This window comes from Canis aureus, chromosome 1 (assembly GCF_053574225.1).
Source record: "Canis aureus isolate CA01 chromosome 1, VMU_Caureus_v.1.0, whole genome shotgun sequence".
NCBI lineage: Eukaryota > Metazoa > Chordata > Mammalia > Carnivora > Canidae > Canis > Canis aureus.
The window spans coordinates 57,487,098-57,514,610 of record NC_135611.1 but is presented as its reverse complement, the minus strand read 5'-3'; the positions used below and the strand labels follow the sequence as shown (position 1 = coordinate 57,514,610).

The window sequence follows — 27,513 nt, the reverse complement described above, 5'->3', positions numbered from 1 at the left end:
TGCCCAAGGGATTCTTAGAACTATGTGACCTATTCTAAAGTAATAAGTATCATCTTGTGGAGAGCAATTAGAGCAGCAGAGAAGATTGTGAGTTTTTTGGTGAGGCTGAGTTTTTAATATAGCCATTCAAAATGCAATCATGAGAATATGAATTTTTAAGTAAGGACTCAAACGAAGGGAGTATTCCATGTACACATCTAGAGGAAGACGTTTTTACAGAAAAGAAAATCTGTGAGTGCAAAGAGCCCGAGGCTGGAACATGTCTGTGATATGGAGGAAGAGCAAATAGCCAGTGTTACTCTGGTAAAAAATATGAAAAGTATTTTTTCTAACACACATAGAAAGATGAAGAATTAATATCAATCCTTCGTAATCTCTTCAAAAGCTAGAAAAGAAGGGAAAACTTCCAAACTCATTTTAAAGCCAGAATTACTCTGACAAAACCCAGACAAGGCAAGTACAAGAAAGGAATATTAGAGGCCATTAATCTTGATGAAAATGGATGTAAAAATCCCTGTCAAAATATTAGGAAACTACTGGATTCAGTAATACATTAAAAGGGAGGACCTAAGATGGCCCGATTCTGGAGCCCTCATGCTCGTCCCCAATTGCCAGCTTACTGCTGAGTATTTTGAGAAAACTTGGTTTAGACTGAAAGTTGCTCATCAGCAAGTATTCCCTTGGCAGGGAGCAGTCCATCCTGACACCCTCCAGATGGCCCTGCAAGTAGTGAACATCCAGACCATCGCAATGAGCAGGGCTGGGGCTCACCCGTGGAAAGCCTACCTCAGTGCTAAGGATGACACCGGCTGCCTGTTTCTAACAGAACTGCTGTTGGAGCCCGAGAACTCAGAAATGCAGATCTCTGTGAAACAGAATGAGCCGAGGACTGAGACACTGAACGGTTTTATTTCTGTATTAGAAACTGTGCTTGGAACCATTGGAGACATAAAATCCTAACAGATTCTTGCTGCCTGTCCTAAGTGAGATGAGTAGCTATCAGAGTTCTAGTTTTTCTGATTAGAATTGCTTGAAGTCCAGATATTATCAAATGCAAAAGAGAATGGACAATCTCAGAATCAGGATTCTTATGTTTTTGTCCAAAGACAATTGACTTCTTCCTCTCATACCTCTAGGTGAATGACCTCATTTTTCCAGATGTTGTTGAAAAGGTTAATGTTGGTAAGGGGATGGGATGGGGTGAGGATAGGATTTGGATTCTTTTCTAATCCATTTTAGGGATTGTTTTACTAATTAAAGATGCTCAATGTTTATGGAAAAAAAAAAAAAAAGGACCCAGGTTTGCTTCCTTCCTCCAACACAGCTAGATACATATAATATTCTGAATACACAAGAAATCTATCTGAGTGATGAGGGAGCACAAGGCTAGATGAGGACATAGCACAAGCTGATACCCTGCAACCTTCTCCCTGTCCCAATCACTGGGTGAAATATGTGTGATGGAGAAATGTCACACATACTCCAGGAAGCTCCCAACTGTCTTCATGTTAATGCCTTGCTAGAGGGAAAAACAACCTTAACTTGACAATGGCAAGGCCTCCAGTATCTTCTAGGTCCTCTTTAGCATATGAAAGTTCTTTTGAAAACCTCCCTTTTCCTTACCTCTCCTAACTCCCAAGTATATAATCAGCCACCCCTTACAACCCCAGGGCAGCAGGTCTTCCTGCCCAGGGGTGCTGTCCTCCTTGCTTTAATAAAACCACCATTTTGCACCAAAGACCTCTCAAGAATTCCTTCTTGGCTGTGGGCTCCAGACCTCACTACATCATATGTCACCTACATTTAAAACTACATCACTCTCCCTCCTGAGAGCTTTTTCTATATCCTTGCTTAATAAAACTCTATCCCTTTACTTGCTCTCCCTTGTCTGCAAGATTCATTCTTTGACTCTGTAAGACAAGAACCTTGCTCTCCAGGTACATGAGGACTACAGAACAAACCACACAACATGAGGGAGAGAAGAGGCCACATCATTAAAGGTAGAAGGCAGAGATGTGGTTTGGGGGAGAAAAGGATCCCCAATGCTGCAGAGTGGGAGAGACCAGGTCACAGAGACAGGAAAGAGAGAGGGAGGAGTACACAGGTGATCACACAAGAAAACATTTCCCCACACAGACAGTGACTGGGAAAAAGAGGCAGATTTTCGTGAGTGCTTACAATCAGCAGGGTTCAAAGACTGGAGGATTGGAAGTCTGTGACTGGTTCTGGCTGGTCTGGATCCCTGTGGGCACTGCAGTGCTCCTGTGGAAGAGGGCAGATGGCCTGAAGTGGAGAGCAGGACCTGAGGATCCTATGGGACTCCCTGGGGGAGATGGTTCCCCCTTCCTGGAGTGCATCTGGGAAAGATGGCATTGTCTCGCTGGGGACAAAAGGGCTGGCAGGTGCCATAACCTTCCCCCAGTGCTCAGCAAGGGCACAGACCACTTGTGAGGGCAGCTAACCTGGACACTGGCTCTTTGCTGGGCTTTACCTCAAACTCCAGGCTCTTGAACTTTAGGGACAGACCTGCATCGTTTCCAGCACAGCAAGACCCTCGCCCAGAGGACAAGTGGAGGTCCACAACACACCTTCCCTAAAGTTTCAAGTTTTAAAACTCACCTGACCTGCCTGGAATAAAACACAGGTGCATTGCACTGCCAGGTGGGCAGTCAGCCTGGACACAGACAGGGTGAAGGCAGGAATCTAGGGATGCTTGGGACAGATGAGGGGAGACTGTTCATTCTTCGGTGAGGGCTTCCCAGACAGTAGCAAGCTTCAACTCCCTTCTCTGGGATGAGGGAGGGGATTGATGCCATTTCTCTCTCCTACCCCTCACCATAAACTAATTTCAGTAAGCAGCACAGGTCCAACAATGACAGCCTAAACCACTACCACAAGGCCCATCCCCTTGCACCTGCAGGCACTGCTCAACTAGGGTAAGTTTGCCTGAGAACAGGAGCTGTGGGCCCATCCCCCAGAAGACTAGGAGAAACCCTCTGCAGGCACAAGGTCTACTGACTATAGGGAACTGACTAAACCTTCAGTTCAAAAATAAAAATAAAGGGATCCCTGGGTGGCGCAGCGGTTTAGCGCCTGCCTTTGGCCCAGGGCACGATCCTGGAGACCCGGGATCGAATCCCACATCAGGCTCCCGGTGCATGGAGCCTGCTTCTCCCTCTGCCTGTGTCTCTGCCTCTCTCTCCTCTCTCTCTCTCTCTCTCTCTGTGACTATCATAAAAAAATTAAAAAAAATAAAAAAAATAAAAAAAAACAAAAATAAAAATAAAAAAATAAAATAAACCTTCAGCTCTAGTGGAAAATGCATCACATGTCTTTTAACAAGTAGACCACAGCACAATCCTAAAACCCACCACACTGTGGTCAAGGTTCAACACTCCCTACTGTAGGCAAAGAGAAACTCTAAACAGGACCTGAGGGAAAGAGCACCTAAAACATAGCCATAGAGTGCACACAGTATATGCCAGAGACACTTCCTGACGTGTCAGGCTCTGAACAGTATATGATCTCTTCTTTATAACGCCATTACTCTCAGGAGCAGGAAAACTAATAGGCTTTCCTAACACAAAATAAAAGACAGAGACCTGGACAAAATGCCTGGATGGAGGAATTAATCCCAAAAGAAAGAACAAGAAAAGAACATGCCCAGTGATTTAATAGAAACTGACATGAGTAGTATGCCTGATGGAAAATTTAAAGCAATAATTTTAATAATACTAGTTGAACTTTAAAAAAGCATAGAAGACATCAGAGAGTCCCTTGCCACAGAGAATGAAGGCTAAAAAATAGACAAAAATGAAAAATGCAATAACTGAGATTTGAAACCGACTGGATTTAATGACCACAAACATGGAAGAATCAGAGGAACAAATAAAGGATATCAAAGATAAAACTATAGAAATAATGAAGCTAAAAGAAGAGAGAAAGAGAAGTATTAGATCACGAATGCAGGCTTAGGAACTCAGAGACTCCATAAAACATAATAACATTCATATCATAGGAGTCCAAGAAGAAGAGAGGAAATAAGGAGCAAAAAGTTTTTAAGGAAATAATTTTTTTAAAATTTTTTATTTATTTATGATAGTCACACAGAGAGAGAGAGAGAGGCAGAGACACAGGCAGAGGGAGAAGCAGGCTCCATGCACCAGGAGCCTGATGTGGGATTCGATCCCAGGTCTCCAGGATCGCACCCTGGGCCAAAGACAGGCGCCAAACCGCTGCACCACCCAGGGATCCCTTAAGGAAATTAGACCTGAAAATTTCCCTAATCTGGGGAAGGAAACAGATATGCAAATCAAGGAGGCACAGAGAACTCCTATCAAAATTAACAAAAGCAGGTGAACACCAAAATATATTGTAGTTAAATTTGCAAAGTATAGAGATATGAAAACATCCTGTGAGTACCAAGGGAAAAGAAATCCATTATTCACAAGGAAACACAAATAGGGTCAGCAGCAGATCTCTCCACAGAAACTTAGCACACCAGAAGAGAGTGATATGATATATTCAATGTGCTGGAGGGGAAAAATATGCTGCCTAGAATTCTCTATCCAACAAGGCTTTCATTCACAATAGAAGGAGAGAGAAAAAGTATTTTCCAAACTGACAAAAACTAAGGAGTTTGTGACCACTACCCAGCTCTGTGAGAAATATGAACGTGACTCAATGAATGGGAAAGAAAAACCAAAAGCAAACATGGACTAGAAAGGAACAGAGAAAATCTCCAGAAACAACACTGAAATAAGTAATAAAGTGACACTAAATTCATATCTGTCAATAATTACTTTCTATGTAAATGGACTAAATGCTCAAGTCAAAAGATAAAGGGTATCAGTATGGATAAAAAAGTGAGACCCATGTATATGCTGCCAACAAGACACTCATTTAGATCTAAAGACACCTGCAGATTGAAAGTGAAGTGAGAGAGAACATTCATCATGCAAACAAATGTCAAAAGGAAAGCAGAGTAGCTATACTTCTATCAGAAGTAGATTGATTGATTGATTGATTGATTGATTTATTAGAAGTAGATTTAAATCAAAGACTGTAAAAGGAGATTTAAAAAGGCACAATATTATAAAGGGTTTTATCCAAGAAGAAGATCAAGCAATTATAAATATTTATGCCCCCAACCTAGAGAACCCAAATATATAAAACTTTTAATAATAAACACAGAGGAACTCATCAATGATAATACAACAGTAATAAGAGACTTTAACACATCACTTACATCAATGGATAGATTATTTAAACAGAAAATCAACAAGGAAACAATGACACATTGGACCAGATGAAGTTAACAGATACAGAATATTTCATCCTAAAGCACCAGAATACACATTCTTTTTGAGTGCACATGGGACATTCTCCAGAATAGATCACATAATAGGTCATAAATCAGGCTTATTAAGTACAAAAAGAGTGAAATCATACCATGAATATTTTCTGACCACAATATCAAGAAACTTGAAGTCAACCACAGGAAAAAATTTGCAAAGACCACTGCACATGGAGGTTAAAGATCATTCTACTAAAAAATGAATGGGTCAACCAGGAAATTACAGAATAAATAAAAAGTACATGGAAACAAATGATATTGAAAACAGGAGAGTCCAAAATCTTTAGGATGCAGCAAGAACAGACATAAGAGTGAAGTATACAGCAGTACAGAACTACATCAAGAAGCAAGAAAAATCTCAAATACACAATATAACCTAACCCCTAAAGCATAGATAGAAAAAGAACAACAAATGAATCCTAAAGCCAACAGAAGAAGGGAGAAAATAGAGATTAGAGAAGAAATAAATGATATAGAAACAAACAAAAACCTCACTAGAACAAATCAATGAAACCAGGAGCTAGTCCCTTGAGAGAATTAATAAAATTGATAAAGCACTAACCAGAGTTATCGAGAGAGAGAGAGATAAAGGACCTAAATAAATAAAATCAGAAATGAGAGGTGACATCACAACCAACACCACAGAATTACAAACATATTATAAGACAATATTATGAAAAATTATATGCCAACAAATTAGGTAATCAGGAAGAAATGGATACATTCCTAGAAACATAAAAACTACCAAAACTGAAGCAAGAAGAAATAGAAAATTTGAACAGACTAAAGAAATTGAATCAGTAAGCAAAACTCTGCTTGAGAAGAGAAACAGAAGTCCAGGGCTAAATGACTTCCCAAAGAAATTCAACCAAATATTTAAAGAAAGATTAATTACCTATTCTTCTCAAACTATTCCAAAAATAGGAATGGAAAGAAAACTTCCAAGCTCATTCCTCTAGGCCAGCACTAAAGACTCCATAAAACACTCTCTCACACTACACACATTAATTCAAAACAGATTAACGACATGAATGTAAGACCTGGAGCATAAAACTCCTATTGGAAAACATTGCTCTTAGCAACGACTTTTTTATGGGAGTTGGATATGATGGTATAAACAAATGCAAGAAAAGCAAAAAATAAGCAAGTAGGATAACATGAACATCAACTAAAAAGCTTCTGTACAACATGTGGGAACAGGCTGTGAAAAAGGATGAAAAGGAGATAGAAGAGCTCAAGAAGGAAGAGCAAAGACACATAAAGACCATGGATGAAGCCATGGCCCAGCTACAAGACCTGAAGAATCAGCATCTGATTAAGAGATCTGAGGTGAGATGGGGGAGATTCGTAAGAAACTGGGACACCAATGAAGAAATGACCCATTTACAGAAGGAAGTAACAGCCATTGGGACCAAGCTTGAACAGAAACGCAGTGACCAGGAGGATCCCTGGGTGGCTCAGCAGGTTTGGCTCCTGCTTTTGGCCCAGGGTGTGATCCTGGAGTCCCGGGATCAAGTCCTGTGCCGGGCTCCCGGCACGGAGCCTGCTTATTCCTCTGCCTGTGTCACTGCCTTTCTCTCTCTCTCTCTCTTTCTCTCTCTGTCATAAATAAATAAATTTTTTTAAAAAAATCTTAAAAAAAAAAGAGAAAGAAACACAGTGACTGCTACAACGTGCTACAGACTTACCAGATCTAGGATATCAAGTTACCCCTGTCTAAGAGCACTATGGATGACATTAGTCAGGGAGAGGGTAGCTCTCAGGGTGAGGATTCAGTGAGTGGTTCCCAGTGAACTTCCAGTGTCTCTGCATGAGAGGCCCACACTGAGATTGACTATGGTGAGCTGTGTGAAGATCTGAAGGGTACCCAGGCTGAGGAGATCAAACAGGAGATGAATACACTGCAGCAGAAGCTGAATAAGCAGCAGAGTGTACTCCAGCATATTGCTACCCCTAACATGAAAGCCATAGAAAAGCTGGAAAGTGTCCAAGGCAAGTTACAGGAGACCTCAGATAAGCTGGGAGAAGACTGAAAAGCAAGCCAAGAGAGCCAAGCAGGGATTCAAACAGATCAAGAAGGAGCACTTTGACCATTTCAATGCTTGTTTTGAATCTGTGGCCACCAACACTGATGAGATCGATGAGGCCATATCCAATGACAACAGTGCCCAGGCATTCCTGGGCCCTGAGAACCCTTGGGAACCCTACTTGGATGGCATCAGTTACAACTGATGGCTCCTGGCAAATGCTTCTGGCCTATGGCGAACTTGTTGAGGGGGAGAAGAGTGGCAGCTCTGGCCTTGCTCATTGCCATTCACAGATAGAAGCCAGCCCCCTTTTTCATCCTGGATGATATCGATGCTGCCCTGGATAGCAGTGACATTGGCAAGGTAGCAAATTATATCAAGGAGCAATCAAGTTCCAACTTCCAGGCCATTGTCATCTCTCTCAAGGAGGAGTTCTACACCAAGTCTCAGAGCCTCATGGGAGGCTGCCCTGAGTAAGGGAACTATGTGAGCAGCAGAATCCTAACCTTCGATCTCACTAAGTACTCAGATGCCAAACCCAACTCCAATGAGCAGTAGCAGTACTTCTGCCCTCCTACCCTCCTGCTCTGTCTGGATCCCTAAGCTGCCCCTCTCCCAATCTCTGAATATTTGGCCCCTAACATTCCCCTATTTCTTGTCCCTGTTTGGTAGAGTCCTGGGATTCAGGCACTGCTTTCAAGTACCAAGTGGAATTGAGGTGATGTTAGCTCTGGGGCGAAAATTCCTGAGCTACAGTGAGCACCTTGGCTTTCGCAATGAGGTGCTGAGCTCATCTGAGCTGATCAGGGCCATCTGTCCATTCCTTCTCACTCCTCGCCCCTCCAAGACCTCCTGCTCATCACCCATAACCATGGGTCGGGCCCCTTGCATCTTGTTTGTGTGGAGTATGTGCGTGTGTATATATTAGTCCATATGTTTACATATGGGTGTGTTTGCAAAATCATAAAGATATTGGAGACTCATTTTAGAAGGATCCTAGGCTGAATTTAATTCCAAGAGAGCTCAGTATTACAGCACCTCAGAGCTGGGCAAAGGTATCAAGGACCTCATAGGAATCAGTCAGACAAAATTGCCCTTAATCACTCATTTGTGTTTTCATATATTTGTGCATTCATCAGACATATATTGAGCACCCTCTATTTGTCAGGCTCTATTCTAGAAATATAGAGCAGAATCAGACATGATCTCTACCCTACTACTGAGGAGATGCAGTGGGTTCATTGTTTCCCACAGTCAGCTGAATCATATTTATGCATACTTTGAAGAAGAAGGATGAGAAGGATAAGAGGATGATCACCTCCAGGCTTCCTGAGCTGAACCTTGACAAACTGGTAGGATTTGGTTGGGCTCTGAGGACAGACAGTTGTGGTTTCTAGTCCCTTTTATTAATCACTCACTAGTGTGATATTGGGCAAGTCATTCGACCTTTCTATGCCTCAGTTTTCTCATCTGTAAAATGGGGCTAACAATATGACCTACCCCATAGGGTTTAATGATGTCAAGCTCCTCACTGAGGATCTTATCCCTGCTTGGAGCCCACTAGGTGCTAACCCATCAGAATACAAGCCTTCTCATCCCTGGACCCCTGAGAGCTCTGATCCCAATTGTTGGGGACAGAGGAGCCTCCAAATCTGGGAGATGCTAAATGTCTTGGTTATTGAGAAAGTTCCAGGGCACCAATGGGATTTACCTGGATGGTCAAAGGCATGAAGAAGCCTACAGCTTCAAACATGTATGGTATCCAGGTGCCTGGGCCCCAACTTGGGTGGTAAGGAAGTCGGAGAGAGATAGCCTGGAGCACATCCAGGCCAAATGTATATGAAGATCCTTTTGGGAACTAACTGTGTCAGCTGCAGGAACTGTGCAGAGGCAGCACAGCCTGCAGCCATGAGGTCAGCCTTTACTTGTTCATGCACTGTCAGACCATCACTTTGTCCTGATTGTATACTACATTTTTGTTTTTCAAATGTGAAATCAGTTCTAACTACTCAAGTGACACAAAAATCCATTCTCTAAGAAATTAGATTTATAAGTAAAGCTAGCCTCATTTGACTATCATTGCCTTCCCTCTCTAATATGCTATTATGTTTGCTGTATGTCCATCTAAATTCTTTTTAAGACTTTTACATATATGAGTATTTTGAAAACATTATTGTGTGTTTAATACAAATGTTATATTGAGTCCTGCAATTTGCTTTCTTTGCCAAACAATGTTTTTGAGGTCTATGCATGCTGTTTTTCCTAAAGTAGGTTCAACTCATCCTTTGTAACTGCCATATTGAGTGTCATCATATGACTTTATCACGTCTTACCTGTTTCTTTTGTGCTGGCTAGTTAAGACTGTTTTCTGCTTTTGCTATTACAAATCACCACATTGGAAGTGTGTTACACACACACACACACACACACACACACACACACACATATACATATTTACCCAGGGTTGTTTCCCAGAAGTTCAATTGCAGAGTCCTCAGCTATTTATATTTTTGTTTTGAATAGACACTTCCAACTTGCCCTCCTATACTATGTACTCAATATTTTTCTTTACATAGTCTTAGGTGTAACATTGTTATTGATTTCACTTTTATCCAAAGTAGTGATATTCATGAAACCACAGATTTAACGTGCTAATTACATATTTTTCTAATACACATCTTTAATGTGTCCATCTTTTGAGCCTAACTCAGAAAACATTTCTGTACAGCAAAGAAAGCTATCAACAAGATGAAAAGGTAGCATTAAAAGGAAAAAAATATTTGTAACTCATTTATCAAATAAGGGGTTAATATCCAAAATATATTAACAAGTCATATAACACAATAATAAAGATTACAGAAACCCACTTAAAACATGGATAAAGGACTTGAATAGACATGCATGTATATACACACACATTTATGTATATATGCATTGTATACATGTATGTATGTTTTGGTCCTTTCTGAGTGCTCTAGCAAAATAAGACCCAAATAATTGAGGATTACTACGCACTGTGATAATTAGTATAAATTAAATTTCCTCCTTCTCATGCACTTGGTTATTAAATACAACTTCAACTATAGTTCAAGGTAGCTTTTTTTTTTTTTTAAGATTTTTATATATGTATTCATGAGAGACACAGAGAGACACACACACACAAACACACAGGCAGAGAGAGAAGCAGGCTCCATGCAGGGAGCCTGACGTGGGACTCAGTCCCGGGTCTCCAGGATCAGGCCCTGGGTTGAAGGTGGCGCTAAACCGCTGAGCCACCCGGGCTGCCCAACTTTCTAAATGATAAATATTTCTGCAGCCTCCCCAACCCAATTTAGCAATTTAATGTTTGATAGGGTGTCTTTAAAATATCTACTTCAATATTTCTCCATTTCTTTGTCTACATCAAAAATAACTTGTAGGGATGCCTGGGTGGCTCAGCGGTTGAGTGTCTGTCTTTGGCTCATGGTGCGATCCCAGGGTTCCAGGATTGAGTCCCACAGCGGGCTCCCTGTGAGGAGCCTGATTCTCCCTCCGCCTATGTCTCTGCCTCTCTCTCTGTCTCTCATGAATAAATAAATAAAATATTTAAAAAAAAAAAACAAAAATTACTTGTAGCTACATTGTAAAAGACCTTATTTCATAGGATATTAAATTCAACACACCATGATATTTAGTAGAAGTGTATATATCCATATAGAATACTACTAAAAAGACAGTTCCCACATTATTAAAGTATCATCTGATTTCTTAGATTAGCTATTAGAATATAGAACTAACCAGATTTAGGGTAAGTGATTATGAAGACATCATCTTCTCTGATTTCAAAATTATCTAAGTTTTCTATAAAGTCAATATCAATTCCTTTGCGATAAAAATAATATCCTTTAAATTTGAATAAAAATCCGTCTCCGTCTTCCATATTTCAGTCACCTGCAAAAGAGAGACAAAATTATTTGAAAGAGATTTAGTGAGTGTCTATGGTCTCTTCCCTTCTGTATCTTCAGTTGTTGACCATATACTGAGAGAATAAATTGATATCTTGTTTTCTTCACAAACACTGAGAAGTGGCTGGCTCTGTAAGCTACTTCCTGGATTCCAGACATGTGGTGTTTGGTCCAATGCTGGGAACCAATTGTTCATAGGCTCTAGGTTAGTTCTATGTATGTGTACTCCATTTTTCTAGCTACAAGGAAAATAGTTAAAAAATAATTTTTGTAGTAGCAAAAAGATACTTTAATTAGAAAGCATACGTATATATGTGTATGTATATATATATATATATATATATACACACACATATAAAAATGAACATACAAGTTGGATTTGAACAGGCTTCAGAAACACTTGTCTCCCATCATTCCTTCATTAGCTGGACTTTTCCCCCCATAACTGGAATATAATGTGTTAGTGTTTAGCAGGTTTCTAGAAGCTTTTCTTTATATACTTCCTGGGTAGAAATTATGCATTCGAAATATCTTTGGTAACTTTTAACTTAAATTTTGCTTTATTTCTTAACTTGTAACATGTAGAAGAATTAACACACATGACTGTATTCCAGGAAGCTGATAAATTGCAATGTGAGCAATTAAATTTCCATAATGACTAGATGACCAATAGCACAAAGTGAAAGTCTTAGAGAAAACATTCAAATAATGGTTGATACATAGTGCAAACCGAGCCTCATGAGTCATCATTCATGTATATATTTTGCCTTTCATTATTATCTCTCACTAGCCATATGGAAAATAATCTCTTGATACTATAAACTCTGAGGTGATAGTTGACTTAGAGTTCTTCCAGAAGACTCTGAAGCGTCCTTTTTTTCTATTTTCCAAAGTAGTCAGTCACAGGAACAGTTAACAAAATAACAGCTTCAGAATGACACAACTTGAAAGCAATTCCAGGACACCTGGGCCAAGGGTCATCATGAGAAGACAAAGGGAGATAAGAAATATTTGAAATATATTTTGACAGTCACACAGTTACTAGAAAACAGAGGATTGATAGCCTCTCTTTATAAAGAAGATTTAGGAAAGCTGCAAAGTAGTTGGAATCATCAACACGAATTGACAGAGAAGAAAGTGGGGGACCAGACAGGGAAGGCTAGAGGAAGAGAGAGAAGAAGATATGTCATCCTGTCACTAGAGTTATTTAAGGATTCTCATCCTTGCCATCCTTAGTGTTCAGAGAAACCAGCTACTTTACAACTCCATACCCATTGGGCTCTAATATTAACGTCCACTATAAAGCAGCAGTGGCTCCTTAACAGTAGCCAATTCCATGTCTTGGGATCAAAACAATAATGATGAGCCTTTTATAACATCTTGTTATAATAATGATGAGCCAATTATAACATCTTGATCTCTTCATGAAGTAAACATAATTCTACCATCTTATATTCTACTTATATTAGATCTTAGTATAATTACTCTCACCTCAGTGAATTATATCTTTCTTTTAGTATATGTTCTTAAATCTCTACATAAATATTTGGAATCACATAATGGATCAGTTCATTGAAAATCAAAGCAAAAGTAGTAGAGTATAGTATTCTGTCATATAGAAGGGCTGATAGCTTACACATATTTAGTCTAATGTTTAGAAAACTACCAAACACCTAAAACTGCATAATTAGTACAGTACAGTCAAGAGAAAGGAAGCGGAGAGTACGTCACCCCTAAAGTACCAATTTGGCATGTGGATTGTTTTAGCTGAAAGCAATTAAGACCCAGCAGACTCAGAACAGCTTTTTACCTTCTGCCTAAAAGAATTTGGATAGGGAGCCTGTACCAGGAATAGAGCTACTACCACATATAGCTTTTTCTAGTAGCAAGACACTTTGATGGCATGGAACACATCTGTTTATCAAATATGTGCTCTTCTCAACTTCCTGTGAATTTCCCTTCTCCTTTTTGATTTCTGAAGCATATTACCCCCTTCTCCTTTGCTCAGGATGTGCCATGGAGCCTGGGATATATTTTGACAGTCACACTGTTACTAGAAAATAGAGGATTAATAGCCTCTCTTTATAAAGGAGATTTAGGAAAGCTGCAAAGTAGCTGGAATCATCAATATGAATTGACAGAGAAGAAAGTGGGGGACCAGACAGGGAAGGCTAGAGGAAGAGAGAGGAGGTGACCATATGAAGAAAGATTTGGAGTGTCATTGAAATTTAATATGGGAGGACAGGGGGACCAAGACTCGAACTTGAACTCAGACTGGACTTGGATCCCAAGGCTTTGTCTCCTACAGTTTTTATTAAGAGAGCTAGCAGATTGGCTACAGGAATGATTAATTTGGGGAAACAGAGAAAAGCATGTTTACTTCAAAAGGTAAAAGAATAGGCTATTAACTCAAGGAGGGGGAGTGGAGGACCTTATATCTGTAGAATAATGTGGACAAGAGTCAATGTGCCAATTCAGGACCTCACGCATCCGCAGTGTGCCCAGGAGTACAAGATTCAGTTCTTAGATAGGCACCACAGCTAGTTCTCCCACAAGGATGGTATATAAGACTCAGTTGTCAGACTGTCTTTGACTCTTCATGCCTTTGTGGGTCTCCCACACACATATAATTACATTTCTCTTCTGTGAGTCTCCCTTTTGCCTATTTTTTTATAAATTTATTTTTTATTGGTGTTCAATTTGCCAACATATATACAATAACACCCAGTGCTCATCCCATCAAGTGCCCACCTCAGTGCCCATCACCCAGTCACCCCACCCCCCCGCCCACCTCCCCTTCCACCACCCCTAGTTCGTTTTCCAGAGTTAGGAGTCTTTCATGTTCTGTTTCCCTTTCTGATACTTCCCACTCATTTTTTCTCCTTTCCCCTTTATTCCCTTTCACTATTTTTAATATTCCCCAAATGAATGAGACCATATAATGTTTGTCCTTCTCCGATTGACTTATTTCACTCAGCATAATACCCTCCAGTTCCATCCACGTCGAAGCAAATGGTGGGTATTTGTTGTTTCTATTCTCAGACCAGCAAAGAACCTAGAAGGAAGTAGCAGAAAGTGTTTCATCCCCAAACTACAATGAAGCTACTCACCTTGAGCGTTCTTTGAAGTGAAGTGTGGGCTCTCGATATAAAAGCCAATGAGAAGAATAATTGTGTACTACTGAAGGAGAAAGACACAGATGAAAACTGAGGTTTCCACAAAGAGATTTAATGACTCACTAAGTAGCAGGGTTCCCAGAACAAATAGCTCCTTAAGGAGGAGGGATTAGGCTGATGTTGACCAGTAGATCATCAGATAGTCTAGGAAAAGCTCTGATGTATTTACAGTAAATAAAGGAAGATAATGCTTCAAGCAGCTTGGTGCTACTCAGAGCTGCTGACTAGGGTCCAAAGTCTCTGCTTATATTCTGCTTTAATTGAAAAGCATGTATACATACTTGCTGTCCCACTCATGGTACTCTAATGGCCATAGATCAGTAGTATAATGGACTGAGTTGCTTCTTCAATAGCATGAGTATTGGTGCCTTTAAATCCTTGTGTTGTTTCTCATGAAATAGGAAGGAGAGTAAGTGCAGTGTGAACAATGGAAAAGTTGAGGGGAGATAAACATATCTTCAGGAAGTAAATCTATTTATTTTGAAGGATTAGGCACTTTCCCAAATTCTACTATATGCTTGACACAAATGTAATACTCACTTAACTACCAGTTACCACATAGCTGCCATTAAACCCCTCAGTTGTGTTACTATTGGGAAAGTCTTCACTTCACTATATCACAGAGTGAGACATAGGTCCTGGGGTTGGCTCCCCAGGTAGTTTTGTGTCCTCTTTTTCGGGGGTTCCACACTCTAGCCTGTCAGTTTGTTTTCCAAACAGAATGATCATAAAGGATAAACATTCTAAGGTTTATTCAAGTTCCCTCTATATGTACTTGGATTTTTGACCTTAGATGCTGTTTCTCTTATTAGTTCTTGAAAGCAAACGTTTCTTCACATATGCTAAGATAAATCAGCACTCCTTGGCATTTGTTGATGTTATGGCATGCACACTAACAGCTTTGGAACATGACTCAAGCCCTTTCTAACACATCTCCTCTCAGTCCTCCTCTGTAAACATATCACCAGGCAAAGGTAGCCTTTTTTTTTTTCTCATTTAGAACTACTCTTGACAACTTTAGAGTTCATCTTTGGTTTCACCTTTCCTATTGTCACCTTTCACTAAATAAAATTTTGATCCAAGGAAGGCTTTAATCCCTTTTCTTGGAGAAATTTTACTGTTAGGAAAGTGTTTAATGTGACAGAAATTTGACCTTGCAATTATTCAGAAAACCTCTTTCTCAGTGTTCTCTAAATTAAAACATAACACATTTCATGAAGCAAAAGTTGTCAATTCCTAGGAAGGAATAATTCCTAAAACAAATAACTTGAGGAAAGTAAACTGATACTTGTGGTTATGCACATTTTCATTATTTGCTAAACTTATGATGCTGAAAAGCTGGAAAAATTACCTGCTTAAGAGGTTTAAGCACAATCTCTTGATCTATTATTGAATGATGAATAAACTACCTTGGCCTTGTCTTAAATATAACACAAGATTCAAAAAAATATCTAAATAGTGACATCAGAGTGTGCATAAGGTTGGGGATAGATTCCATAGAATTAGTTCTAGTGAGCCACTATCTAAAAACATTAAAAATAAAATAAAGCAAAAAAGAGGAACAACCACTTCCAGGACAAGATCAGAATTCTGAAAATATTTAGTTTTCACAATAAAATACCATATGCCAAAAAACAGGAAAGTATGGTACATGGGCAGGAAAAAAGAGCAATTAATAAAAACAGTGTCTGAATGGACCCAGACTTTGGACTTAGCAAACAAAACAACTGTAAAAAATATGTCCCATTTGTTGAGCCACTCAAGAAAGGTTTGCTCCAGCAGAAGAATCATGCAAATGAAAACAGATCAATAGAGAAAAGAAATACAAACAATGAAAAGAAGACAAAGAATAAAGAAAACTGAACATAGCCTCAGAGACCTGTAGAAAATATCAAGCATACCAACATAAGTGCAAACAGGAGAGGAAAGGGCAAAAGAAAATGTTTGAAGAAATTATGACCAAGATCTTCCCAAATTGGATGAAAAATATTAATTTGCACATCTATGAAGCTCAACAATGAGTAGGATCAACATGAAGAGATTGAAAGGAACACATACAGAGTTAAACCCCTGAAACATACATTTCAGCACTACTTCTCTTACTTCTTAGAAGGATGCTTTTGGTATTTTGATGAGGATTGAATTTCATCAGTGGATGGCCCTGGGTAGTAGGGACATCATTATATTCATTCTTCCAATCCACAAGTGTGAGACGTCCTTCCATTTGTTTTGTATTCTTTGATTTCTGTTAGCAAAGTCTTAGAGTTTACATTGTACAGGTCTTTCATGTCCCTGGTTAAATTTACTAAGATTTTTCATTGTTTTTGATGTTACTGGGAATTAAATACTTTATTTCTTTTTCAGATATTTCATTACTAGTGTAAAGGAATGAAATGGATTTCTGTATATTGATTTTGCATCCTGAGACTTTACTCTGATAGTTGATTCCACAATTTTTTGATCGACTCTTTGGGATTTGGGATTTTATATATATATATATTCCTTTATTTGCAAATATTGGCTATTTTATTTCTTACTTTCTGATTTGGATGCCTTTTATTTCTTTGTCTTGCCTAATGGCTCTAGCTTGGACTTAGTACCAGAGAAGTGGTGAGAGTGAGCATCCATGTCTCACTCCTGATCTTAGAGGAAAAGCTTGCAAACTTTCACTATTGACCATGATATTAGCTGTGGCTTGTCAAAATAGTCTTTATTATGTTGTGGTATATTCAATCTATTAAGGGTTTTTAGCATGGAAGGATGTTGTGTATTATCAGTTGCTTTTTCAGTGTCTATTGAGATAATCATGGTACATTATCTTTTATTTCATTGGTATTTTACATTTATTGAGTTGTGTGTGTTGAGTGAAACTTGCATCCTAGAGGCAGATCCCACTTGGTCCAGGTATATAATATGTTAATGTGCTCTTGATTTTGGTCTGCTATTTTGTGGAGAATTTTGCATCAGGGATATTGGTCTAGTTTCAAGGTTATTTTTAATTTAAATTAAATTAGCCAACATATAGTATACCATTAGTTTCAGATGTAGAGTCCAGCTATTCATCTTATATAACACCCAGTGCTCATCACATCATGTGCTCTCCTTAATGTCCATGACCCAGCTACCCCATCCCTCCTCCCACCTCCCTTCCACCAACCTTCAGTTTGTGCCCCATAGTTGAGAGTTGCTTGTTTGTCTTCCTCTCTGATTTCTTTCCATTCAGTTTTCCCTCCCTTCCCCTATGATCGATCCTCCGTGCTATTTCTTATATTTAACATGAGTGAAACAATGTGATAGTTGTCTTTCTCTGACTTATTTCGTTCAGCATAATACCCTCCAGTTGCACCCACATCAATGTAAATGGTAAGATTTCATCCTTTTGACCACTAATATTCTAATATATATATATGCAGGTGGCCCTTTGGATCACTATATTTGTATTTGTATTTGTATTTTTGGGGGTAAATACCTAGTATTTGGGGCAATTGCTGGATCATTGGGTAGCTCTATTTTCAAGTTTCTGAGGAAACTTCACATTTTTTTCCAGAGTGGCTGCACCATTTTGCTTTCCCACCAACAGTGTAAGAGGGTTCCCCTTTCTCTGCATCCTTGCCAACATGTCTTCTCCTGACTTGTTAATTTTAGCCATTTTGACTGGTGTGAGGTGGTATCTCATTGTGATTTTAGTTTGTATATCCCTGATGCAGAGTGATGTGGGCCATTTTTCCATGTGCTTGTTGGACATTTGTATGTCTTCTTTGGAGAAATGTTTGTTCATGTCTTCTGCCCATTTCTTGACTGGATTATTTGTTTTTTGGGTGTTGAGTTCAATAAATTCTTTATAGATCTGATACTAGCCCTATGTCATTTGCAAATATCTTCTCCCATTCTGTAGCTTGCCTTTTAGTTTTGTTGCTAGTTATGGGTCTGTTCAATTTTTCTATTTCTTCCTGTTTCAGCTTTGGTATTTGGTGTTCTTGTCTGATTTTGGTATGAGAGTTAAGAGCGGCCTCACAGATTTAGTTTGAAAATGTCACTTCCTCCTTGATATTATGGAAGACTTTGTGGAGGATTGATATTGTTTCTTTAAATGTTTGGTAGAATTAATCTGTAAAGTCAGTCATCTGATCCTACTTTTTTGGTGCGGGTTGATAACTGATTCAATCTCTTTACTCATTTGTTCAGATTTTCTATTTCTTCTGATTCACTCTTGGTACATTGTGTTTCTAGAAATGCATTCATTTCTTCTAGATTATGTAATTTGCTGGCATGTAATTGTTCCTAGTAGTCTCTTAGGCTCCTACGTATTATTGCTGTAGTATCATTTGCACTATCTCTTCTTTCATTTCTAATTTTATTTGTCTGTCTTTTCTTCTTTGTTCATCTAGGTAAAGTTTTGTCAATTTGGTGATATTTTCAAAGAAGCACTCTTAGTTTTCTTGATTCTTTTTATTGTTTTTCTGGTCTCTAATTTATTTCTGCTCTCATCTTTTGATCTGTATTTTTTCCCAAGTTAACTTTGGGCTTAACTTGTTCTCTAGTTCAAGCTGTAAAATTAAGGACTTTATTTGATATCTAATTTGTAATATGTGATTATTGGTATTAAATAGCCATTCAGAACTCTTCCTGCTGTACATAAGATCTGATATGATGTGCTAAAAATGTTTAATATGTTGCATTTCCATTTCATTTGTTTTGAGGTAATGTCTTTCTTTTTTTTTTTTAGGTAATGTCTTTCTTATGATTTATTTTTGACCCATTGATTATTCAGAAGTGTGTCATTCAGTTTCTACATATGTGGATGTTTTCATTTTCTTGTCAGTATCATACAAAATAAAAAGAGAGAGTTGGTATAAATTGAATCTTCTGAAATTTCCTAAGATTTTTGTATCCTATTATATAATCTATACTGCAGAATAATGAGATGAATGTGTATTTTGCAGATATTGGATAGGACATTCATTGTTCTATTAAGTCCATTTCTTCTAAAGTATGCTTCCATTCCAATGTTTCCTTGTTGATTTTCTATCTGGATAATGAACCTACTGCTGATAGTGAGGTAATGAAATACCTTCCTTTACTATTACTGAATTGCTGTATATTTCACCCTTAAGTTCTGTTAGTATTTGCTTAATATATTTCAGTGCTCCAACGTTGAGAGTAGAAATAGTTGTGGCTTTTATATCTTCTTGATTTATTGACCCTTTACCTTCATATAATGACTTTCTTTTGTTACTTTTGACTTGAAATCCATTTTGTTTGATATAAAATAGCAGCCTGCACCTGTCTTCTTTTGGTTTCCATTTGTTTGGAAAGCCATCTTCCATCTCTTCACTTTGAGTTTATGTATGTCTTTAGAGCTGATATGTCTCCTGTAGGCAGCATATAGCACAGTTTGTGTCTTGCTTTTTCTTTATCCAGCCACTGTGTGCATTATAATTGGTGAATTAATCCATTTATAATTAGGGTAATCATATTAATACTTAAGGACTTTATACTCTTATCTTTTGCTTTCTGGTTTTCTACCTATTTTCTTTCTTTTTCATTGTTTCTACCTCTGTAAAGTGGCGGGTTTTGTTTATTTGCTCAGTCTTCCGTGTGTGTGTGTGTGTGTGTGTGTGTGTGTGTGTGTATAGATGTGTCTTCTCTAGATTTTTGTTTTGGGGTTTCCTTGAACAATACATAAAACATACAAGTCCTTTTTCTGCTGCTAGCAACTCATATTCGCTTGTTTCTGCTCTCAAGTTTTGCCTTATGGTTACCTTGAGGCTTACATAAATGCTAGACCTTTATTTACTGCTAGAAACTCATATTCATTCACTTATAATGGTTCCACACTTTTTTCCACTCCTCCCTTTTATGTCAAAATTATCTCTTGTTATGCTGTGAATTCCTTAACCAACTGTAGTCCCTATCATTATTTTCAATGCTCTCTTCCTTTAACCTTTATTCTGTAATTGTTTAAAATACTATTCAACTGAATCTCCCTATTTTGATGGTCTCTATCACCTTGATGAGTTTTGTGTGATTTCATTTTTTGTCACTAGTGTCTTTTCATTTTAGCTTGAAGAGGTCTTTCAACCTCTCTTGCAAGACAGGTCTAGTGTTGGCAAACTCCTTCAGCTTCTGTTTGTCTGGGGAAAACCCTTACTTTCCCTCATATCTGATATGTTTGGTGACAGAGTATTCATGACTGCCACTGGTACCTTTCAGTATTCTGAATCTGTCATTCCATTGTCTCCTGGCCTGTAGTGTTTCTGCTGAGAAATCTGCCCATAGTCTAAAGAGTTGGGTTGTGAGAGCTTCCTTTGCACCAATTCTTTCCTCTGCCTCTAAAATTATTTACCATTGGTTTTGACATTTATAATGTGTCGTTGAGAAAGATAATAAAGTGTTCTATTAGCTCTGTGGACTTGTATGTTAACTTCCTTCCACAGGTTGGGAAACTCTCAGCAATTATTTCTTTAAATAAATGCTGCCCCCTTCCACTCTTCTTCTGGTATTCTTGATATTCTTATATTGGCTTTTCTAATCTGATAACTCAAATAGGGTTTCTCGACATGTTAAAAATCTTAGTCTCTTTTCTCTTCCGCTTGAATCATTTCCCAATTCCTATCATTAGATAGTTCATTCTCCCTCCCATCTGACCCACTATATTTCCTATGTTTTCTAATTCATTTCTCATCTCATGTGTTGAGTCCCTCACATCCAGAATTTCTTTGGTTCCTTTTTATAATTTCAATCTCTTTGGTAACACACTCCTTCTGTTCATTAATTTTATGCCCAGATTCTCTGAGATGCCTCCTAAATTTTCTCTGGCTCATTGAAATTCTTCACAGAAGCTTCATAAAAGCAATTATATAGGAATAAGATCACAATATTCTTTGCCTCTGAATTTAGTCCCTGGACTATTGTCATTTTCTCTTTGTGATACCATCATACTATGATTTTGGATGAAATGTGCCTTTGTCATCTCACTTGAAGGTTCAAGCATCTTTCTTATTTAGGAAAGGTTTTGTTGACTTTGATTCTAACAGTTAAGCAAATTGGCAATCAGAAACCTTACTTTTGTTTCCCAGAAGGTCATGATCTAGCAAAATATTTTATTTTCTTATTGGAGCTGACTCACCACTAATTAGGAGCACACCTAAGAGATCTGACACTTAGGGAATTAAAAAACAAACAAAACAAAACAAAAACCAAAACAAACCTGGTGGCAGAGTGGCAGGGCAGTTGTGGGCTTTAGCACTTGGGTCATGGGTGTACCCAAGGCCAGTGCGATGGGTGGGTAGGGTCTCAGAGTTCCCAGACTTCTTGAAACCCCAAGGCAGACAGCAGGAAACACCTTCCTCCAAATCATTTCCTCCCCTTCCTTCCCTTGTGCCAGTCACAGAGTTCCTCAGAAATCCAGGTGCTGAACAGCAACAGGTTCCTCCATGTACCTGAGCAGCCAGGGAGACTTTGACTTACCACTCTGCTTTCTACCTCCTCTGCCTCCAATGCCAGGATCAGCACTGCCACTGATGCTGCTGCACTTCCCTTGGCCCCATAATCTCTATGATTCCTAATCCACCCTCTTTGGAATGCAGATGGATGGATCTCTCAGTATGCTCTCTGGAGGCACTTTTATTCAGCCATGGATGTTTAATTAGACACAAATGGAAAGAAAGAGAAAAATGAAGAACTTACCCAGCTACGATGCTGACACCCCTATTACTCTCTTTAATAGGGTTGAATGTTAAATGAATTTCTTCTGTCTGGTATTTACCTAAATGAGGACTGAGATGAGTATGAAATGCAGTACACTTGTTATCTGGAAAAACCAGGCATACATGAAAGGGTAGGAGAGAACCTAACAAAGACCATGTTCCAAGGACAACCACAGGTACTTGTTTTCTATATATATATATATATATACTACTCATACTGGAACAGTGCAAATCCTTCTAGGGAGGCCATGACTTTATCTGAGATCAGTCTATTCTAGAGCAACTTAAAAAAGACCATAGTTGCCCAAACTCCATTTAATATCCTAGAGTCATAATTCTATCACTCTAGTTCTGGCTCCAGGATGGCATAAACCCCTTTCAGTGCATCTTTCACACTTCTATAAATTCTGGACAAATACAGAAAGACCTACAATTAGCCACAGATACCAAGAGTACATGGGACACAAAACTTGAACAAGTGCCCAGTATAGGGAATAAGGTCTCCAGGTCTCTGTTACTTTATTTCTGTGCCTTTGTCTACAAAAATTTCTCCAGCTGTAGGGAGAAAGAATCCAGATTCCTGGCTTCTTCCCACCCTGATATGTTGTGAGAAACAAAAATGCTCCCACATTTTTCCAGGCCCCATCCAGACCAGTTTCCTAGCACCACCAAGGGCCCCAGCTCAATACCCACCCCACCAAACTCTGCCCTCAGTTGGTTCTGCTCCAAGGCTGTTCTGCCATTAGGTCACCAAGCTGCTTTAATTGAAATCATTTCATAGGATGTTTTCCTTTGGCTGCTTCTGAGGACACAGACCGAGATATGCCTGCAGACTAGGAAGCGCCCTCACCTCACCACCTGTGAGGGAGTGAGAGCAGAGGAGGGCAGAGGAGGAAGTTGAACTGCAATTAAACAGCAACAAAACCCACAAATGATCAAACAGGGAGCTAAGGACCTGGGATGCCTTTCAAATTCTTTTAACTTGAGGCAGTTTTGCTGCTACAATTGGAATGCAGGGCAACATTTGTGCAACCATCACTCAAGGACATGCCACCTGCACTGCTACATGTTTTGTTTGTTTCTGGATTTGCTTTTTGATGAAATAATGGCAAAAGGAAGACAGAAGGGTACCTGTCTTACTCCAATCAGGCTGCTATCACAAGACAGCACAGACTGGTGGCTTACGAACAATGGATACTTACTTCTCACAGTTCCGAGGCTGGGAAGTCCAAGATCATGACACCAGCAAATTCGTGTCTGGAGAGAATACCCTTCTGTGGGGGTCTTTTCACTGTGACCTCACGTAGCTGGTAAGAGTGCCAATCCCAATCATCCCCTCCCCAAAGCTCACCTTGGGGCTTAGGATCTCAACGTAAGAACTTCTGGGGGACACATGCATTCGGCCAATGGCAGTACACTTCTTCCCTATAATTTCACTGTGTGAGGAGAGGACACTAGGCAGTGTGGGAAATGTAGGGAGATTTGTACACAAGGCCCCACAACGGCAGTGTTAACTCACTAAGCTGAACATGTGTATTAGTTGTCAATTTTAAGATTTCCATATTCAGAAATTATTGTAATCCCTGCTTACAGATGAGGAAATTGAGGACCAGAAATTAAGTGGAATGATGTGCAAACTGTCAGTTATTAGAAGAGCCTATTACTCCAATTCTCACTCTTTCCAATAGTGCCATCTTAAAAAATTTTCGTGCTACACATGCATTAACCTTTACTGGTGAACTAAAATATTAAGTAGTAAACATTAAATCTTCACTTTTCCCCTTTGTGTTCAAGCTCTCTGGGGCTGGCTCAACATGTCCTATTTCATATCAATTGATCACCTATGTCAGGAAGACAGACATTCCAAACTCTCTTCATAAAATATACAGACACAAAAACACTTCCTATCTCTGATAGAATCCAATAAAATTAGTTGATAATAGCAAAAAAAAAAAAAAAAAAAAAGGATATTAAATGCAAATCTTTGAGAATGTGCCTAAGACTTTAATGTCATTTCTAAGGGCCTTATAATCAATATTTACATTTTAAAACAAACACTCTTAAATCCTAATGGCTAAAGGCCTTTTCAAACAATAGAGATGAATCAATCTGACCTTTACGAAAATATTAGAAGATACATCCAAATTCATATCAAGAAGTTCTTTTAAAAACATTAGCCCAAAAGTAGAGATTAAAAATGTCCTAGATCCATCCTTTCTAGACAGAGTGAGTTCCAGAAGAATCAATCTATTAAAGATATCACCAAACTTGAAGTACAATTTTTTTTTTTTTTTACCCATGATTGTATCACATCTAGCTATGTTTGGATTGGTATGGTCAAAGCTATAACCTATTTTTTTTAAAAAGATTTTATTTATTTATTTGAGAGAGACAGTGAGCACAAGCTGTGGGGAGGGGTAGATGGAGAGGGAGAAACAGACTTCCCCCTGAGCAGGGAGCCTGATGCAGGGTTTGATCCTATGACCCTGGGCTCATGACCTGAGCCAAAGGCAGACGCGTAACTGCCTAACCAACTGAGCTAACCACGTGCCCAACTATAACCTATTTTTTGATGTCTTAGGCATGTGGCAGTAGCCCACAGTCTAGTAATCTCCAGGTCCTTAATTGCTTTGCTTAAATATCTGCTTGAAGCTGATATGGCTCATTCTATTTGTTGTTTTCTGAGCATCTTCATTTACATAAGGAAGCCCCCCGTTACCTAAAACTCCACATGGTTCTACCTCCAGGCCTTTCTCATTAATAATCTTAGGATAGAGGTCAGGGAACCCTGAAAGCTTTTTGGAGCTATCATGGACTACGGCAGGCAAGTGAGGCACTGATCTTAGGTGTAAAATTTAAAGAGGAACCAAAAACTCAGTTATTAAGATAAATAATATTTTAATGCAGTATTTTAAAAAATAAAGATTAATGTAAAATCCAAAATAAATAAAATAAGTAAATTTTAGGTAATTACTATTGATTCCTTTTACCTCAGAGGCCAAAATGGTTCTGCACAGCCATTATTTAAATTTTGATTTGATATCCCTTACAATATCCTTGAAACTTTTCTAGCATATTTCCATTTCTTATTAATGGAAAGTGCACTAAATTGTGCATTCCCAACCTATCTCATCCCTTTTCTTTCCAAGTCCTTTGCCCAAAAAAGTTGACATGAAACAGAAGGCTATAAACTTCATAATAGACCTTTTGGCAGCATTCTGCATCTCTCACTCTGACATAGGGCCTAAGGCAGCAAACAAACTAATGTCATTCCTATGGACTCCTACTCCATGTATCACTTGTGAAAAACTTTCCTTATCATGTTAGATCTCCACGGTCTCTAAAATTACTCCCTACAGTTCCGAAGTTGTGACCCATTTTAATGTATAATCATACAATGGCTACCTTTGCTGCCTGACACGTATGATCTCTGAAGGACAAACACTGTGAGCTACTTGAGGTAGTTACCTACTTTGTGTTCTAATACAAACAGTGAGCTAGCACATAAATATTGAAAACCCACAATCTCCTTTCTCCTGGAATCCAGGAATGTGTCTCTTTGCTTCTTGGCACATATACCTTTGGAACTGGTGACAGTACAATCAATGAACTCATCCTTTACACCCACAAGACCTGTTATTCATACTCTTCCTGATGTTATCTCAACTAGGAAATGTTCATGTAGCCTTTTAGATGTGTTTGAAGTTAATGCAGAATCCAGAAGCATTCTTCAAAGCTGCAGGTGGCAAATAGAACATTTCTTCTGTCAATGTTTTACCTTCAAAATGCATGACAATTTTGCATTCTATTCCATAATTCACTCATTCAACAAATATTAGATGCCTATTCAGTGCCGGATATTGTCATAGGGATACAGCAGAGAATACACATATTTATATTTGTTTTTAATCTTAGAATATTTTATACAATTTAGCATAAGTAGAGAAACCAGAGCAAAAATTATCCCAAATCCAAGAGCAAAATTGGTAATCTGAGATGGCCAATTATTGCTTCACATACCACCAGTCATGCTTTTTGCACATCCTGGGATCATGTGTGCTCCAGTCTGAGAAGTAGAGTCTTTTATTAATTCCCAGAAAATAAAAGAAATATTAACATTAATATTTATTCCAGATGAAAATACTTGGGAGTATCATTAGAACTAACTCTTTGTCTTAATTTCCGTACATTAGGTTCTGCCTACATTCTGAAATGACAAAGACAGAATCCACTTCAATACCCACAGAAAATATATAAAGCTAATACTTTAAAAAAATCATGTGTGAGGAGGAGGTAGTCTCACTCTTGACACTTTAAGGTCAAATCTTCATTGACCTCGGTGCTACATTGTTCATCACTGCTTATCTTACCCTTAATTAAACTGCTCTTAAGTTCTTAATGCATCTACTGATCAGCTTCAGAAAGGATCTCTCTTTAGAAAAAGCTAATTCTCACACAAAAGAAACTTTTAGACTTATCTCTGCAGAAAAATGCTGAACACTACTGCTGTTCCCTTTTACTGGTCGGAACCAAAGCCAGTGAAAAAGAATTATACTCTTCAGTGATAGTTTTGTCTTAAATAATCTGATTTTAGCAATAGGTCTAACTCCAAAAATAAACACGTGGTACTGCTTGTGCTTGTGGATATGTAGTATAGGCATTTTTGAAAGAAGGCAGTGATTTGCAATAGCACAGTAATTTCCTGTTAGGATTAAGATTCAATTCTCCAAAACTACAGTGACTGGATAACTTGCATGAAGCCTGGCTTTCCTACCTGAAATCCTCATGTCAACCATTCCAAATTATTACAAGAAGGTCTCATACGTGTATTAATGTAGATGTGTGTTCTCTTGCAGACAGTGTATAACCTCAAGAATTCAGATCTTTTCAGACTGTTTAAACTAGAAAAGTACTGGAACAACACAATATATATATTTCACAACTACAGAACAGGGATTCTTACCAAGGAGTAAGTAATGGAATAATCTGTGTCACTGGCATGAGATCTCACGGTTTTAAAATTCAGATTAAGGTCAGTGTTTAATAACCTAAATTGAGGAGGGCCTAGGAATGCATACCTTTTAATAACTCCATAAAGGATGCTGATTCAAATACTAACATAAGACTAAAGTCCACTTTAATCCTGAATATAATTTAGCTTTCTGGTTTTGTAAAGGTTTAAATTTATCATGCCCAAAGGCTAGAATTCCGCAGGTTTAATGTTCTCTTCACTTCTGTCTTCTAATATTTTATATTAATGATGGTACTCAGAAGCATAAACCACCACTGTCCTCAGTACAG

At 38.5% G+C, this 27,513-nt stretch overlaps 1 protein-coding gene across 1 annotated transcript in view; it reads right to left on the bottom strand.

Annotated features, from left to right (window-relative positions):
- LOC144315651 (amine sulfotransferase-like) overlaps window positions 1-27,465 on the bottom strand; it is a 38,660-nt gene extending 11,195 nt beyond the window's left edge. The window contains exons 1-3 of the mRNA XM_077900531.1: window positions 21,714-27,465; window positions 14,438-16,748; window positions 11,161-11,313 (exon numbers count right to left, since the gene is read on the bottom strand). Coding sequence (XP_077756657.1) covers window positions 11,161-11,302 — 142 coding nt within the window. The 5' untranslated portion in view covers window positions 11,303-11,313; window positions 14,438-16,748; window positions 21,714-27,465. The remainder of the gene's footprint in view (window positions 1-11,160; window positions 11,314-14,437; window positions 16,749-21,713) is intronic.
- Window positions 27,466-27,513: the final 48 nt, after the last annotated feature.